This window comes from Culex quinquefasciatus, chromosome 3 (genome assembly GCF_015732765.1).
Source record: "Culex quinquefasciatus strain JHB chromosome 3, VPISU_Cqui_1.0_pri_paternal, whole genome shotgun sequence".
NCBI classification, from domain to species: domain Eukaryota; kingdom Metazoa; phylum Arthropoda; class Insecta; order Diptera; family Culicidae; genus Culex; species Culex quinquefasciatus.
Window position 1 is genome coordinate 30,974,191 of NC_051863.1, and position 18,247 is coordinate 30,992,437.

At 40.5% G+C, this 18,247-nt stretch overlaps 3 protein-coding genes across 4 annotated transcripts; 1 reads left to right on the plus strand and 2 right to left on the minus strand.

Moving 5' to 3' along the window:
* Positions 1 to 9,383: 9,383 nt before the first annotated feature.
* On the minus strand, positions 9,384 to 11,062 carry LOC119769813. The gene is made up of 8 exons (XM_038263494.1): positions 10,922 to 11,062; positions 10,705 to 10,856; positions 10,520 to 10,626; positions 10,347 to 10,457; positions 10,179 to 10,275; positions 9,994 to 10,119; positions 9,793 to 9,922; positions 9,384 to 9,718 (listed from the first exon to the last, which is right to left on the minus strand). Exons 1-8 carry the CDS (start codon positions 10,971 to 10,973, stop codon positions 9,621 to 9,623), a joined length of 873 nt encoding a protein of 290 aa, XP_038119422.1. The 5' UTR covers positions 10,974 to 11,062; the 3' UTR covers positions 9,384 to 9,620.
* Positions 11,063 to 15,023: 3,961 nt separating this feature from the next.
* Positions 15,024 to 16,591, minus strand: LOC6035007 (arrestin domain-containing protein 17). 2 transcript variants are annotated; one of them, XM_038263489.1, is made up of 2 exons: positions 16,398 to 16,591; positions 15,024 to 16,109 (listed from the first exon to the last, which is right to left on the minus strand). In XM_038263489.1, exons 1-2 carry the CDS (start codon positions 16,540 to 16,542, stop codon positions 15,088 to 15,090), a joined length of 1,167 nt encoding a protein of 388 aa, XP_038119417.1. In that variant the 5' UTR covers positions 16,543 to 16,591; the 3' UTR covers positions 15,024 to 15,087. The 2 variants fall into 2 exon arrangements, with proteins under 2 accessions (XP_038119417.1, XP_038119418.1); XM_038263490.1 differs by lacking the exon at positions 16,398 to 16,591 and adding an exon at positions 16,174 to 16,251.
* A 207-nt stretch (positions 16,592 to 16,798) lies between these two features.
* On the plus strand, positions 16,799 to 18,247 carry LOC6035006 (arrestin domain-containing protein 3). The gene is made up of 2 exons (XM_038263488.1): positions 16,799 to 17,132; positions 17,193 to 18,247. Exons 1-2 carry the CDS (start codon positions 16,997 to 16,999, stop codon positions 18,224 to 18,226), a joined length of 1,170 nt encoding a protein of 389 aa, XP_038119416.1. The 5' UTR covers positions 16,799 to 16,996; the 3' UTR covers positions 18,227 to 18,247.

Sequence of the window (18,247 nt, forward strand, 5' to 3'; positions counted from 1 at the left end):
CACAAACAAACGGAAATTATTCGGATTTGTTTTATTTTTTCTTATATATGGCTGGATTTTCATTTTGAAAACTCGATTATAAACTATTTGACAAACATCAACAATGTATAACGCACATTTATGGTTGTTTTATGTTTTAACAAACGATTTTAAACGAACTAAAAGTACCATGCTGAGTGAGCATCCCTACTTGGATGACAACAAACAAGCATTCTCGCGCTGCGCTGTTTTTTTGCGAATTCTCGACGCGATCGCTGCTAAATTCCGCGATTCGTCATCCTGGGGAAACCTAAAGTTACACTAAACCAGGGCACACAGGATGCGTCCACCCGGACCACGGTAGGATCCATCCAGAAGAATTCCACCCGAGGAGGAGTGAACTTAACCTCACAAAAACTGAGCCTGTACGACGAAGGTCTGCTCAAAGACATACCGCTGAACCCGATCTCAACAAGACTGCCCGCCGTACCGGGCGGTGGCGGAGGAGTTCCGATCGACGACACGATGAACACCAGCAACAACAGCATTCTACCATTCATTCCCCTGCGGAATGATTTCGATATACTCGACGACGACGACAACGGTGACGGGCAAAACGGAGTGGAACAAGCAAAGAAAGCTCCCAAGGTCAGACTCCCCCCAATCCATGTGATGGACGTCTCGGTGGGCGATGTCTTCAAGCTGCTGAACGATAACGGTTTGCCAAGGAGCGAGGCTTTTCTACTCAAGCATACCCGGACGTCTGTGCAGTTTTTGACTAAGTCGAAAGAGGTGTTCGACAAAGCAGTGTCGGTACTGAAGAGTAAGAACGTGAAGTTTTTCACCCACGACTCTTCTGGAAAAGCTCCGTCCAAATTTGTACTCTCTGGGCTACCACTCGCAGAGGTTGATGATGTCAAGGAAGAACTGGCCAGAGTCAACATACTCCCACGAGACATAAAAGTGCTGTCATCGTCTAAGTCTGCTGTTGACCAACATGCACTCTACTTGCTGTATTTTGATCGCGGGTCGACGAAGCTGCAGGATCTGCGAAAAACGAAGGCGTTGTTCAACGTGGTTGTTTCGTGGAGGTACTACTCCCGGAGGCCGAATGAGGTGGCCCAGTGCCACCGATGTCAGCGCTTCGGCCATGGGTCAACCCACTGCTACCTCTCGCCTAAATGTGTCAAATGCGGCGGCCAGCATCTCACCGACGTGTGTAGCCTGCCAAGGAAGATGGAGTTGAACGACCAGAACAACACGAAGTCCAAGCTGAAGTGTGCCAACTGTGGAGGCAGTCATACTGCCAACTTCCAAGGCTGCCCTTCCAGGAAAAAGTTTCTGGATGAGTTGGAGAAGAGGAAGAAGAAACCGGTTCGTCAACCTGCACCAAATCATACGTCTCGGGAAGCTTTTCCGAGCCTGGGTCAACAAAGGTCCGGTCCAAGAACCAGCAATTTCCCAGCAGGCCATCGGACCTATGCCCAAGTGTCTGCCACAAGCTTGCCTCCTGCACCAGATGTCGACGCTGAAGGTGAAGGTCTTTTCTCCATCTCCGAGTTCCTGGCTCTCGCCCGGGACATGTTCGCCCGCTTGAGTGGATGTCGCTCAAAGCTGCAACAGTTCAACGCTCTTGCAGAGCTGATGGTCAAGTATATTTACCATGGCTAATCTCAACCAACTTAAAATTGTTAACTGGAACGGCAGGTCGGTCCTGCCGAAGAAACTCGAATTCTTTGACTTTCTCTCCCGACACCACATCGACATAGCAACCGTGTCGGAGACGTGGCTTAAACCAAAACAATCTTTCTTCCATCCTGACTATCGATGCGTCCGAGCTGACCGAGAAAATCAGGACGACGAGCGTGGCGGTGGTGTTTTGATTGCCATCAGGAAAGACATCCACTTCAAGATTCTTGACATCAACACTTCAGCTATCGAGACAGTCGGGATCGAGATACTAAACGCAGCCCAACCGGTCCACATCATCGCGGTCTACTTTCCGGGAGTTCACCGTGGCTCAACGTGGACGACTTTTAAGCGGGACATCAACACACTGGTGAGGAGAACTGTTCCATTCTTTGTAGCGGGGGACCTGAACGCTCGCCATCGCCAGTGGAATTGCCTCAGAGCAAACAAAGCCGGAAACATCCTCGCCTCCCGGGCGAGCTCATCCGACTTCTTCATCCACGCCCTCTGACCCACTCCTACCATCCCAAAGGAGGTCGTCGGCCTTCCACGCTGGATCTTGTCCTGTCCAACAACTTCGTGGACATGTCTTCGCTGACCGTTGTCAACGATTTGTCGTCGGATCACCTACCGGTGCGCTTTGATGTAAACATCAGTGTACCTTTCAACCAAACGCCCAACGCTACGCGTTGCTACTCTCGCGCAAACTGGCAGGTGTTCCAAAGAGTGCTGAATGAGAAAATAGACTTGACTTCCCCGCTGGTCACGAATCTGGAGAGCCCTGAAGCGATAGACAGGTGCATTGCGATGTTCACCTCGTTTATTATCGAAGCTGAATCAACTGCTGTTCCGACCGCTCCTGTGCGATCGTACAAGGAGGTCGAGTTTGCCGAGTCCACTCGACGATTGGTGCAGCTGAGAAATACCCGACGACGGCAATGGTTCCGCACTCGTGATCCGCTTCTCGCGGACATCGTCGAGGCACTTAACGTGCGGATCCGCAACGAATGTACTATAGCCAGGAACCAGCACTTCAGCAACAGCATCCGGCACCTGGAAAACGGCGCAAAGGACATGTGGAGAATCAGCAAGGCTCTTCGCAACAGTGTGAAATACACTCCCCCGTTGAAGAATGGCGACTCCCTTGTTGCTGCTCCGTCGGAAAAGGCAAACTTGCTGGCGGATAGCTTCGCCAACGCTCACCGTAACACCTTACCCAGCGAACCGTCAGTCATAGCCCAAGTTGAAGAATCAGTAGCTCACATCACCGCTACGGACATCACGACGGCTGCGCCTGTCGTCCGCCCGAAAGAACTACAACGGATAATCCAGTCGCTCAAACCAAAGAAAGCGCCTGGTCTGGACAAGGTGGGGAACATCGTATTAAAGCGCCTGCCACGGAAAGGGATTGTGGTGCTTACAAAAATCGTCAACGCTTGTCTTGCGCTCTCCTATTTCCCGAGTAGCTGGAAGCATGCGATTGTCAGAGGAATTCCAAAGGCGGGCAAGGACGTAACGCTCCTTCGAACTATCGCCCAATCAGCCTTCTGCCAACGATGAGTAAAATCCTCGAGCGTGTTATTCTGTCCCGTATCGAGAGCCACCTTGAAAGTCGTACTGTCATTCCCCGACAACAGTTTGGCTTCAAACGAGGGCACTCGACAAATCACCAACTCGTGCGTCTTACGCAGAGCATCCAGCAGTCCTTCGCTCGTGGCCAATCAGTGGGCATGATACTCTTGGACGTTGAGAAGGCGTACGATTCCGTCTGGCAGGACGCCATTCTGCACAAAATGAAGCTAGCTGGATTTCCGCAATATATCCTCAAACTTTTGCACTCCTTCTTGAAAAACCGAAGCTTCCAAGTGATCGTCGACGGTGAACTATCACGTCCCCAGCTGATTCCGTTCGGGGTCCCCCAAGGTGCTGTACTCAGCCCGATCCTGTACAACATCTTCACGTCGGACGTGGTGATGGTGAACGGCGTCGAGTACTACATGTTCGCGGATGACACGGGATTCGCCTCCGCCGACAAGCATCCAGAAATCATCATCGAGAAGCTGCAATCGGCCCAGAACAAGCTAGAAGACTACCAGCGGCGCTGGAAGATCAAGATCAATCCTGCAAAAACGCAAGCCATCTTTTTTACCCGGAGGCGAAGTGAACGGTTTCTTCCACAGTCGCAGGTCGTGTCGATGGGCCACGCCATCCCCTGGTCGGAACAAGTCAAATATCTTGGGCTAGAGTTTGACCCCAAACTTAAGTTTGACAAGCACGTCGCAGCATCTCTGGAGAAATGTAGCAAGCTCACCAGAATGCTGTACCCTCTCGTCAGCCGACGATCGCGACTCAGCAGCAGAAACAAGATCCTGCTGTACAAATTGTTATTCCGCCCAACCCTTGCGTACGGCTTCCCAGCATGGCACGGCTGTGCTCAATCTCGGCGAAAGAAACTCCAAGTTCGACAAAACAAGCTGCTCAAAATGATGCTGGATCTCCCATTCAACTTCCCAACTGCCGAGCTGGAGGACGCTTCGGGAGTCGAAGAGCTGGACTCGTGGACTTCCCGCCTACTTCGCAATTTCTGGACAAGATGCTCAATGTCAGAAAATGACTTGATCGTCAACCTTGTGCCGTAATCTCTGTGATCTAGTTTGTAAGAAACCCCAATTTTCCTCTAACTATCCCCTTCTATCAGCAAGAGAAACAGGTTTTTGTTTGATGTGTTTTCCTGTTGAAAGCCTACTTTGTAACATAAAATTAATGGCATCTAAAGATACATGACTATTAGACATAGCTGCAAGGATCCTCCAAAACTCTATTTAGATCTTAAACTAACTTGATGTTCAAAGCTAAACCTGAAAAATAAACTGAATTGAATTGAATTGAAAAGTACCATGCTTATCCACCGAAATGAGTTCCCAGTACAGTTTGCTGGAGACGCATGGTGTTTTATGTTTAATTAATGGCCCGAATCCCGATATGTTTTTAAAATCATATCTCAGAATCTATTTTTAAAAAAATATTGAAATTTTGGATATGTCACGTAAAACTTTCTAAAAAATCAGGGCTGTGGAGTCGGGTCGTATTTCAAAATCAAATTATTCGCTCTACAGCATTGCCTTGGCGTTCTCGATTGGGTGCTAAAGCATGTTTGAACTCCTTTGAAAACATTTTAAATTTCCATAAAATACCAATGTACAGTCTTGCGAGAAAAAAATCCGTCAATACAAAATGTATTTTGAAACACTTTTTCATCCAAATGTTGAAACCTACACCCAAAGGAAAAATATATCTCAAAATCTGCAAAATTGGATTTGCTGCAGAAAATGTCACATTTTATAACATTTTTTGCAACAAGCCCGTAGATCATTTTTGCCCGCTTGTAAAAATTTCAGCGATCTGCAGTTCTCACCAACACATATAATGCTGGCCCGTACTCGAGCAACACTCCAAAGAGAAGCATATGTTGGTGCTCTTTCACTCTCTTTTCATCAAGCGTCCATGGCGCGGTGGTAGTGTGTCGGATCAACAACCAAGAAGTTGGTGGTTCAATCCTCATCTGCTTAGTGTTTCCTTTTGTTGTGAAATACAACCAAAAAGCCGTCGGTAATGTCGATAATTGTCGGTAACGGACAAAAATGTCATACCGTAAACCGGGGTGACTTTGATAGGATTTCAATTTTTTTTTAGAATATTTTCCAACAGGTACGGGTTTTCTCAAGATTATTATTTTTAAAACATGTACTGGGGTAGACTACACAAAGTCCATGCACTTTTTCGGAAAATAGTTTTTTCAATAATGTTTAGAAAAATAGTTACTTTAAAAATTCTTAGTTTTAATTCCGGGGTGACTTTGATAGTCATAGTTTTTTCTCGATAAAATCATATTTAAGATGTTCAAACCTTATTTGTACGGTAAATGTACCATCACTAAAGTAGCTGATATAGTTTTTAAGAAAAAATCAATGTTTATATTAAGTGAACTAAGTGTATAATCTTTTTAGCAAAATACATATAAATTTAAGGTAAAATTGTTAAAAAGTCGGAATTTTGCCTTAAATTTGTCAAAACTAGTTTTGTTTATAAAATTATCGATTTATATTGCTTTCTATACTGAATTCAAAGCACGAATCACAAGTTTTCACATTTTACATGAAATTTGTTCAACTGAAATTGCCTATAAATTTGGAGATTTTTTTATATTGTGTTTTAAAAACACATATTATTTATTATTTACAAACTTTTTTAACCTTGTCCTAGTGGAAAATTGTCAAAAGAATCCGAAATGCATTCCGTTTTCCGATTAATAATCATGTTCATTGAGAAAATCATGACACTTTGAGAAGTTTAAAATAATGACTTTCATCAACATTTTCTTAACTATAGTTAACTAACTTTTTAAACTTGTCAAAATTTTATGAAAAGTTCTGCTTAAGGTAGTTTGAACACTTCTCTACCACGGTCAGTATGTTTCTAAACCATTCCTTACGTATTTTAATTGTACTCTTCATTTTGTGGAAAAATCGCAAACCTATCAAAGTCACCCCGGCTATCAAAGTCACCCCGTTTTACGGTACTCCTATATCGCAAAAAATGCATGAGGACAGATTTCATGCAGATTCTGATATACTTTCATGCCGCCATGCATCACAATCATGCGACTGCCAGTTGGGTGTAGGTTTGTAATTTCAATTTTTATATTTTTTGCGCCCTCCCCTCGACTTTGATCAGAGCCGAGGGACATAAACCTAAAAAAATATTTGCAACGGCTGTTTGGCGTTATTGATTGTTTTCACCTATAATGTAAATTGCCTTGATTTTCTGATTTGTTTTAACCTACATGTATAAACTTTCTTGAAATAGAGCTGTCAAGTTGTCAAACCGAAACGGAGGCGAAAGCACGCGTTTCTCTCTTCCGCCGAACCGAAAAAATACAGTCCGCTTAAATTCGAAGAACAACGGCCTTAGTTATAAACAAAATGGGCATGTTGAGTTCCTAGTCATAGATTGTTATAATCGACATAAAGATAAACTTTGAAAAATATTTGCAACGACCTAAATAGTGATTTTTTTTTTATCTTTTTATGTGCCTCGTAACTTTTTTCCTGAAAATTGATTTACTTAAAAACTCCAAGACTTTCACTATCGGTGTAAACATGACTGTGTGTGTACATTTTTACAGAAAGAACTAAATTTGGTCAAATTTTATTTGAAAGGGTACATAACTTTAGGTAAAAGGAAGCTGTCAAAAATCAATTAAATATTTCTGACTACAGAACCAATACTGTTTTTAATTTTCTGAGTTCTTATGGCACTACATACTTGGGTAAGAGTGGATTAACAGGTTGTCATTTAGTGATCATAGATCTCTAAAAAATGGGTAATTCTCCGCCAACTCACACAGCAGTTGCCCCGACCCCTCTTCGATTTGCGTGAAACTTTGTTTTAAGGGGTAACTTTTGTCCCTGATCACGAATTCGAGGTCTGTTTTTTGATATCTCGTGACGGAGGGGTGGTACGACCCCTTCCATTTTTGAACATGCGAAAAAAGGGGTGTTTTTAATAATTTGCAGCCTGAAACGGTGATGAGATAGAAATTTGATGTCAAAGGGACTTTTATGTAAAATTAGACGCTCGATTTGATGACGTACTCAGAATTCCAAAAAAACGTATTTTTCATCGAAAAAAACACTAAAATAGTTTAAAAAAAATAGTAGTTCCCGTTTTCCGTTACTCGACTGTAAAAATATTTGGAATATGTCATTTTATGGGAAATTTAATGTACTTTTCGAATCTACATTGACCCAGAAGGGTCATTTTTTCATTTAGGACAAAATTTTCCATTTTAAAATTTCGTGTTTTTTCTAACTTTGCAGGGTTAGTGTAACAATGTTCTACAAAATTGTGAAGCAGACAATTACAAAAAAAATATATATAGACATAAGGGGTTTGCTTACAAACATCACGAATTATCGCGATTTTACAATAAAAATGAAATTTTCAAATGAAAAAATGACCCTTCTGGGTCAATGTAGATTCGAAAAGTACATTAAATTTCCCATAAAATGACATGTTCCAAAATTTTTTACAGTCGAGTAACGGAAAACCGGGGAATTTTTAAAACTTTTTTAGTGTTTTTTTCGATGAAAAATACGTTTTGGAATTCTGAGTACGCCATCAAATCGGGCGTTTAATTTACATACTAATTTACATAAAAGTCCCTTTGATACCAAATTTCTATCTCATCACCGTTTCAGGCTGCAAGTTATTGAAAACACCTCTTTTTTCGCATGTTCAAAAATGGAAGGGGTCGTACCGCCCCTCCGTCACGAGATATCAAAAAACGTACCTCGGATTCGTGATCAGGGACAAAAGTTACCCCTTAGGACAAAGTTTCACGCAAATCGAAGAGGGGTCGGGGCAACTTTTCCCGATTTCGTGTGAGTTGGTAGAGAATTACCCAAATGAAAAATGGCAACGTAGCGCATGCGACTACAAAAACAATTAAAAATATAAGAAGTTTTGTAAATTAAGCTGTTTTAAAGCAAATACTGAAAAAAATAAACATTTTTTTTGTTAAATTTAAGATAACTCCGAGTCCGACTCCAACTCCGGGTTATTAGAAATTTTCCGAACTCCGACTCCAGCTAATAAAATTTAGCCGACTCTGGCTCCGACTCCGACTCCAGTTGTGCGAGTTTTGACGACTCCGACTCCGACTCCAGGTCCCCAAAAAGACACGACTTCACCGACTCCGGCTCCGACTCCGACTCCGACTCCACATCCCTGTGAAAAAACATCGAAACATATTTTCAAATCAAGTTTTCATTTGATCTAGACGTGTAATCCGTGTATTTCTTTTCATTAAAAGTCTGGAATTTGTTCAAAGACCTGGTAATAAAAAAAATCTTGAAATGTTACAGATTTTCGAATATTTAAGTACCATTTCTGTATAAATAGCTGCCAAAATTGTATGGAGATTTTTATGGCTGACCCAATGACACCAAATGGTTTTTTGGTGATAGGTAAAACTCCCAAAAAGTTTGAGCTAAATCAAAATATAAAAAAATAAAAATAGATCGATATCGGACGATTTCGTAGAGAATTACTCTGTGGATCCTGCTGGTTTGACGTAAAATCTCTGAACAGACAGTGGCTTACACAATTTTTCATCTCCAGTCACTGAACCACAAAACCGTGACTGGGATTTTAAGTTTTGCTGGAATCATTAATAAACCCACGTTTGTAATTTTTTTTAGCAATCTCAGAACCGCCCACAAACTCGTGGACAGTTGTCCAAACAAAACAACTTTTTAGTATGGAGCGTGGACAATCGCCAACATTTTTAAACATTGAATTTCGCTGTATATGTTTTCCAAATCGACAACATAGAATTACCGGATTTGTTATCCGTGTATTCTATATTTTGGCAAATAAAACAGCCGTTAGAGATTTATTTGAAGCATTTTTTTTTAAATTTTATTCACTTAAATATCATTTCAAAATCAAACTTCGCTCTTAGCTAGGCGTCTTATTTTTTTCAAGGTGCCTTTGTAAAATTCTTCATACAAATTTTGCAAGTTTCCATACACAATTGATGCTAAAATATTTGATTTTTGTTTGTTTTGGTAATGAATTTTGTGATAAAATTTATAAAACATTAGTCTTCACATCCACTTCCCAGACTCTACCACTGATCGTAGCCAGCGCCAGTATTGATGATTCTTTTTTCAACATTTTGAAATTACTGATTTTGGGGCAATTTATTTCGCGGAACATATTTACAGGCTTATGAAGGTTTTGTGAATGCGTCCCCGATACTTTTTTTCTACTGATATTAAGCTGGTTTTCAAAGAATTTGAGAAGTTTGGGGCATTATTTTATCCTATTTAAAACTTGTACACCAGTGTAAGTCATCAGGGAGTCCTTGCAGTGAAGCTCATGAAACCTTAGACGCCACCGTCATCCTTCGTCTCCTTCCGGTAGATATTCCAAGTGGCCAACGCAAGCAGTGAGATTTGCACCACTATCAGGGGTTGTTTGATGACTGCAAATAAAGTAGCGGATGACGCATTACACGGCAACATAATCCTCCAATGTGGGTGGGTGCGTGCGACTTACGATTGTACAGAGACCAGGCTTCTCCGGCGAAGGTGTCACACTCAAAGTACAGCTGGCGGAAGATGGCTTCCAGGATTGTTGTTTGGATTTTTATCACCAGGACAGCTAGTCGCAGAAATTGAAACTTTTTCTGTGTGGCATTTAATGGAAAAGTGATGTGAGTATTTTTAGATGCGTTTGTGAGCGTTTTGAACGAGATACCTTAATCTGTTGATCCGGAAAAGATGGTCCAAGGAAACTTACGAGTAAAGAGAATGATATTAAATACAAAAGGATGGATGTGAGGGAAAACGGCAGGAAGGCATAAACGGTTCGGTAGTAGCGGTCCTGGTAATAAAAATAGAGTCAACAATACTATCTAAGTAACATAGCTAGTGAGTACTCACAACATCTGTAAAATAATACACAATTTGAATGATGTTCAATATCGTTGTTACAATGGGAAACTGTATTATGTAGATTCGCACCCTTTTGTACTTTCCGCTAAAAACAGATCGTGTGAATGAAATCAATTGGCTAGAATAACACCAACAATGTCGGTCCGACGCACTCACAATAATTTGAAGAGAATTCGTTTGATTCGTCCCCCTTGACCAAGACTAGAGTTGTTTGATTCGTAATAGTTGCCCACATTATCATGTCCACCTGCTACCAAAACGATATACCTGTAAATCAAGTCCTTCACAACCTTCGTTTTAGGTATAGAAAGTATTCCATAGTTGCTCACATGTACAACGCCAGCACGCTCCAGGAGAACAGTATCACCGATACGAGTTCCATTTTTTCCGACGCCACTGGCACCGCAAGCGCCACAATGCAAAGCGCCACTATCACCTGGGCAAAGGTTTGGGCCGATATTAATTAATTGTAATATCATTTTACGACCTCCTTCGTCAGTTCCATGACACATACCAGGTAGATTCCATTGGAGATGATAAGCGCCTTTTGGCAGCGCGGCTCGTACTGCCGAACAAGGTGTTTCACTATTTGCACGTAGAGTACCGTCACCAAGACTAGAAATACCGCCAAAACTGCGAGTAGCACTATGAGCGCAGTCGAGTAGGCTGAATCATGTGAAAGATTTGCATTAATAAGGTTGTTCAAGTTATTGCAGAGTTGAAGAGCTTACCGGCGAAATACTCCTCCACTGAGGGGATGTAGCTGAAACAGTTTGCAGCCATCGCTGAACACTGTACCGCTTCTGATGAATTGAGATACTCAACTGATTGCCTTGGTTTGAGGAAGCTTTTGGTACTTCAGTTGGCGATATCTCCCCAGACAAAGGGACGCGAATTGAAAAATCAATTTTTGTCTAAGCACTCATAACCATATTACCTCTAACACCAAGAGGAACATTGAGTTGTGACTTGGCGAATTAAAATAAAATTTAGATTTATATGCAATCTTTAAAAATTTAAAATGTTGCTAGAAATTGTAAACTGAAAATTTAGTTAATCATTTTCTAATGTTCTTTTGCTTCTTTAAATTTTTAAGTTGAAACAGCGCCAAATGTCCGTGATATGTTGTTCTGTGTTCTGCTAAACAATGTTCTACAAGGAAATAGAGCAGACAATTACAAAAAAGATGCATAAACATAATAGGTTTGCTTGTAACATTCAAGAGGTATCGCGATTTTACAAAACAAGTTTTGAAAAAGTTTTTTTGCGTTTCTTTTTTGTTTCGTTGTACATACACGGAGAAAAAAGAGTTCTCAAAATTGTGAACAAGCGTTCATGAAATTCGGAACCACGAACAAAGTGTGCAAATTGCATGGTACGATATTGAAAAACGTACCATGAAATTTGAACACTTTGTTCGTGGTTCCGAATTTCGTGAACGCTTGTTCACAATTTTGAGAACTCTTTTTTCTCCGTGTACTTGGTGACCGGGTGACCTTCAAATTGTTTCAAAACATTTCTTTTAATCGTTAAAGTCTGCTTTGTGGAACTTACAATTACTATTATTACAACTTTGTGGAACATGTATACCCTCTAAAACAGGCCTGCCCAATATTTTTGGCACTTTTTAATATTTTTGGCCGTCTCATGACATGTCTCAATTTTTTCTTGATGTCATTGATGAAATCGATCTGAATCGATCTGAGAGCCAATAAACATAACATTGGCAAAAGTTAAAATGTCCAAATGTCTGTGATATGCGCCAATATTTTAGACAAACACAACAAAAGCTTTTGATAAGAAATCAAATTTTAAAGGTTGCGTTTAGTCGGCACACTAGTAGGGTGAATGTTTGGTTTCAACACCATTGAGGACAATGACTTGGGTTTAATAGGGTTGCGAAACGGGTGACTTTTCCAGATAGATGAGTTTACTGTGTTTATTTTTTATTATTATTTTTTTTCAGAAAATTATAAATTAAGTACAAAGATTTATTCTAATGATAATTTTCGGATGCGGATTCTAAACAATTTCATATTGATCATACAAATGCATCGAAGTGATTAACGTTATTGAGCAATTCTCTACGAAATTTGTCTTTTTTTTTTAATTTCAATTTTTGTATTTTTTAATCCGACCTAAACATTTTTTGGTGCCTTCGGTATGCCCAAAGAAACCATTTTGCATCATTAGTTTGTCCATATAATTTTCCATACAAATTTGGCAGCTGTCCATACAAAAATGATATGTGAAAATTCAAAAATCTGTATCCTTTGAAAGAATTTTTTGATCGATTTGGTGTCTTCGGCAAAGTTGTAGGTATGGATATGGACTACACTGGAAAAAAATGATACACGGTAAAAAAATTTGGTGATTTTTTGTTTAACTTGTTGTCACTAAATTTTTTTCTCGAAAATATCGGAAAATTTCACGAATGTTTCATGTTTTAACATTGTAAATCGAACCATTAGTTGTTGAGATATCGACATTAGAAAATGGTGGGTTGTTTGAGTGAGACTTAGAAAACGTCAATTTTCCTGTTTTTAAACCTTTGCCAACAATGTTCAAAAAAGAAAAATATAGAGAATTTTCTCAGGCTTTCAAAAATATTTTTTTCAAAAGTAGGCAAACATGTGCACTAATTTAAAAAAATGAAAAACTGCGACTTTTTCCAAAAAAGTCACCTTAAAATGGCTATAAGTTGAAAATGGTGCACTTTATCAAAATTTCACTAAAGTACTTTTTGATTGCAAATTTGATTTTACATCAATAAATGAAGTTGAAAAATTTTTGCGACCAATATTTCGATTTTTTGAAAAAAATCAGTATTGATTAAAAAAAATCATAACTCGGTCAAAGATTTTTTGCACAACCTGGAAATTTCTGAAAAGTTGGCATTTGATGTCTTCTAAAAAATATCAAAAAATAAAAAAAATAAAAAAAGTGTTTTTTTGCAATTAAAGTTTTTGTGACAAAAAGTTAAATAAAAAATCACCAAAAAAAAAAATTACCGTGTATCATTTTTTTTTTCAGTGTAGTCCATATCCATACCTACAACTTTACCAAAGACACCAAATTGATCAAAAAATTCCTTCAAAAGATACAGATTTTTGAAATTTCATACATCATTTTTGTATGGACAGCTGCCAAATTTGTATGGAAAATTATATGGACAAGCTAATGATGCAAAATGGCTTCTTTGGGCATACCGAAGGCACCAAAAAAGTTTCAGCCGGATCAAAAAAATACAAAAAAAAAATCGAATGACCGAAAGCTGAGAGAACTAGTCTATTGCGTAGAAAAAACACCAACCAACAAAAAGATCTTTTTCACGTAAAAAAATATTTCTAACAAATTTTAACTGTTTTCTTTAAATGTTTAAAAGAGGCGCAATCCGAATTTTTTGTATTACACAGTGAGTTTTAGTCGATTCCGTACAACTTTCCAAAACTTTTCTTTTACTAACACGCTGTCGAAGTTCAGGTTAGGCATCAAACCTCCCCACTATCCAATATAAATAAAAATGAATATTTGTTTTGGAGGCTACTCTGCCCATAATTGAAAATTCGGCTATTATGCCAAATCAAGTATTCCGAGAAAAACGCGTTTTAGTGTTTGTCACAAAATCTCTGTCAAGGCAATTTCCCATAAGAGTGGCATATTAGCCGTTTGGTTTTTCGCATCGGCAGCCAAGTCTAAACACTATTTCAGTGAAATTCGAGTTCCAGAAGATGCGTTGGAACATCCTCTACCACCTGGTGCTAATATTTCGTTTTTGCCAAAAGTGGATATTAGCCGTTTTTTCAATGGTGGGCAGTACTCTGAACAATATTTGTTGTACAAGCATCTTATTTCTTTTTTTATGTATAACGTTTCTTCGTTTAGGCGGAATTTTTACTTGTCTAATGTGTCAATGCCAATGTTTTTGAAAAAGCATTTTTTCTGTTGTCAAGTTCGCTTTGTACCCCAAATAAAAATAATTTGATGGTGACCATTGAGTTTCTTGAGCAAAGTAGTACTTATGTAACTAAAGTTTAATTTTAAAGGTTAAGGATCCACTACACGCGAACATTTTTAACTTCGACTTTTTTACGGAAATTGTCATAACTCTGAATAGAAAACAGTTAGAGTCTCACTTTTTGTACTAGGTCCTGTAGAAATGTTTTGCAAAGTTAACAAGACCTAAACTGATCCGATTGTTTCAATAGTTCCTTCAAAAAGCCCAAAAAAACTTGCGAAAATAGCTTTGGTACTATAGAGGAAGAGGAATTTAAAAATAAGATGGTTTGCAAGGTCATTAGGTAATAGGCTAAACACTATAGTTAAATGGTTTCAATGATTTAGTGAACCTGATATTCAAACCTTATTTTGTAATTAATATTTAAATATGTAAATACTTGCATTATTAGATCAAAATAGCCAATAATTAACTTTTCTCAATAACTTACATGAACTTCATTTTTTACTTTATTTTTACTAGTTGAAAACACGAGTATGAGCTTTTGAAGGAAAAATTAAGTATTAAAAAGACCGGTGCGTACTTTGCCCCGTGCGTACTTTTGCCCCGTATGACTTTAATGATAGGAGGTGGTAGAATAAGCCAAATATCATAAAAAAACAAACAAAAACTAAACATGATAAATGCAGATAAAACAAGATACCCATAAAAATGAGAAGTAATGTTTCTCGTGGAACAAAAGCTGCTCAAAATAACCTGCTAAACACGGGAAAATAAAAAAAAATCAAAAATAATGTTTTGGGCTCTAGAGGGTACATTTACTTATAAAAAACTTTATTATTTTCTAAGATTAACACTTTTATTGTACTATATTATTAATTTTTGGAGCTTTAATAAAATTTCAGTATTCGATTAGTACCATTAAGGTGGAAGACACAACTAGTACGGTGCCGCCCCACAGTTCTTCTCATTTTCTAGGTCGAGTGATTCCTCGCATGACATGGAATTTAAAGTGCGTGCGGCAAAAATCATTCTACGCTCCTCTACCGACCTGGGTCCATCCTCGGACTGCGGAGCCGACGGTCCTTGGGGAGATGAAAACCCTTCCAGGGCTTCCCGTTGCTTGTCCACCACCCTTTCCACGTGGGCCTCCATATTCGCTATGCTGGTCGTTCCGAGCACAATCGGAAGATTCAGCACTAGTCGCTTCCGGGAACGTATCGGATGGACAACAATTTCTACCTCGTACCTAGTTAGGATGATCCGGCAGCGCTCGACATCACTTGGAATACCGGCACCTACTAGGATGTTTTCCTCGAAACTAATGTCACTCCGTTTGGATATTTTGCTCGTTGTTCTTTCCTCCAGAACGGTGCGTTCGATGTACTGATCAACACGTGGTATCTGACTCATAAAGGTATCTACCCGTTGTAGCTTCATGACGATCGTCCTCACGTCAACGCTGCTCTGGTTGTTGACGTGCACTGTCAGCTCGATTATATCTCCCGGAGCGAAACCCGTTTTGGAGATACTTGCGGACACTACCAGTGGTTCAGTGAAGCCAAAGTAGAACGAAGTCATCGCTTCCGCTTGGCTAGGCATTGACAAAGTGTCAAAGAGGGGGATCAGGTCGTAGATACCCCTGACGGTCATTTCACGTTCGTACACGATGTCGTGCTTCCAGGGACGCTCCAGGGAAAGCTTCACCAAGTACCGGATGTGCCCGTATCGGCCCTCCATAGAAGCCGGTGCGTTCGCTGGGATAACGCACGAAAATGGGTAGCGGTATGTGCCGGCGACCACTTCCAGCGGATTTCCCACGTCCGAACCCACTAGGTAGTTTATTGTGCTGAAGTAGTCTTCGCGGCCCTTGAAGTGGGTCTTGCGCTTCTTTTCCAGCTCGTTTTTCAGCTTGACGCTCCAGTAGGTTGCGGCGAACCCATTTATGCAGAGACAGATACCTTTGGGAGAGAAGTTGTAAGAGTTTAGCCAATTATTTATGCATATCTAAGCATTGAGTCATACCTTTATTAAACATTATTGACTGAGTTTGATACCCCTTGAGTCACATAATTTGATTGATGAGGGATTTTATTCTCTTTAGTTCGATCTGATAAGAACTTACGGGATGCTGTACTACTTCGACATCTATTTCGAAATGTTACATTTGGCTACTAATCCCATATTCCAAGCTGGTTGATTTTTTTGATAAACTTCCAGAACTTAATATTGAAGAAGCGATAACTCACCCCTAAATTTCTTATTTTTCTCCAGTGAGAGCTCCACCGTCCCGGAAACTGTCTCGCCCGGTTTGTACACTCCAGTTGGATTTCCATCGAACTGAATGTCACACTTGATATGCTTGGAATCGTTCTTTTTGTCCTTTCCGGGCATCCTGCTGTTGTGCGTCTACCTCTCTTCCAAACCAAATCTAACCAAATACTGCACGTTCCATTCGAGTGGATTCCTTCGGCGCTAATTTTGTTCACTGTTATCATTCGATAAAGCTGCATTATCAAATCTTGCTGCGCGTTTTTTTTTTCGTTGATAAAGGTGTAATGAACTATCAGTGATTTTGTTCAAACCCAGCACAAATGAATGATTTAAATGTATTGCAGTTCATTTGGAGGCTTTTGGTTCTTCCCCCTCGGTGAATCATACAATTAGCACGTTGAACAGTATCAGTGTTCATTTCATATCGGATTGATATCTGGTAGCTTTGTCTAATCCTAGGACCACTTTCCCGATAAGCACTTCTGCCCAGTGTTTTGATAAATTTCGATAGAAATATTTAGAGTTTAGTCATTTTTCAACGTCGGAATAGGTCGAACAAGTGGGCGCAACAATCATGCCTAAAGAAAAGTCCTCCAAACGAGTGAACTGCGATATCCTGTTCGACAACAATCCGAACGGTATCTTCAAAGCTGGTGACGCAGTGTCTGGTTCAGTTACCTTGACGTTGACTCAGCTGAAGAAAGTGCGAGGTATTCTTTGCTGAATGGCATCGTCGTTTGTATTTTTACTTCCCTTTGGTTTTTTCACAGGGGTATGTCTACTCATCACGGGATTTGCTGAAACGTTCTGGACCAGCAAGGTACCGCACGGTCCAAACAACAAGAAAACCAAAGCTCAGTTTAAAGGACGTGAAGATTTCATTGCGCAAAAGTCATACCTTGTGGGATCTGAAACGGGAAATCCAATTGACTTACCAATCGGAACAAGCAATTACACGTTCCAACTGAACATCCCACAAAATGTTCCAACATCTATGGAAGGAAAGTACGGCCACGTACGGTACGTTGTGAAGGTTACCCTGGAGCGACCCTGGAAGCACGATCAGAACTTCCAAATGCCGTTCACCGTGCTGGCGAAGGTTGAGTTTGATGAAGGCAATGCCGCGCTAGCAAGACCGATCAAAGTCGAGGACCAGCTAAGATTCTACTGCTGGATTTGTCGATCGGCTCCACTGATGGTTACGGCAACAATTCCAAGATCGGGTTACGTACCAGGAGATACAATCAAGGTTGTCCTTGCAGTTAACAATCTGAGCAAGGAAGATGTTTCGGAAATCGTTGTCAAGTTTCAAAAGGTAATCACGTTCATGAGTCAGGTTCAGGTCGTTGAAGAGACGCAGCTGTACGCCGAAAGCAAGATGATCAAGTACGAAACGCTGGAGATCCAGAAGACCCTGCCGGTCGCCAGACTAGCCAACGAAACATTCGAGAAGCACTTTTCCCTGGGTCCCATCACTCCAACGGAGGATAGAAACAGCAAAATCATCAAAATAAGCTACGAACTGGACATTTTGGTGAGACCGAAACTTTCAACGAAAAAAATCGAACTGGTGATTCCCGTGGTGATCGGATCGGGCGGATTGAAGACGGAAGAGGCAATCGAATTTGCCCGATCCACCGGAATCGACAAGTTGGCCGCTGGGTTGGAGCGGGAGAACCCGTCCGCTCCGCCTCCGCCGTATTACGAGAATGGTACGGGTGATCTGTACCCGGTCAGCTCACTGCAGAAGGCGTACGAGCGCGAGTTGAGCAGTGAGGAGTGCGATGAGAGGGATAAGTATTGAATTTGAGCATGTTTCATAACA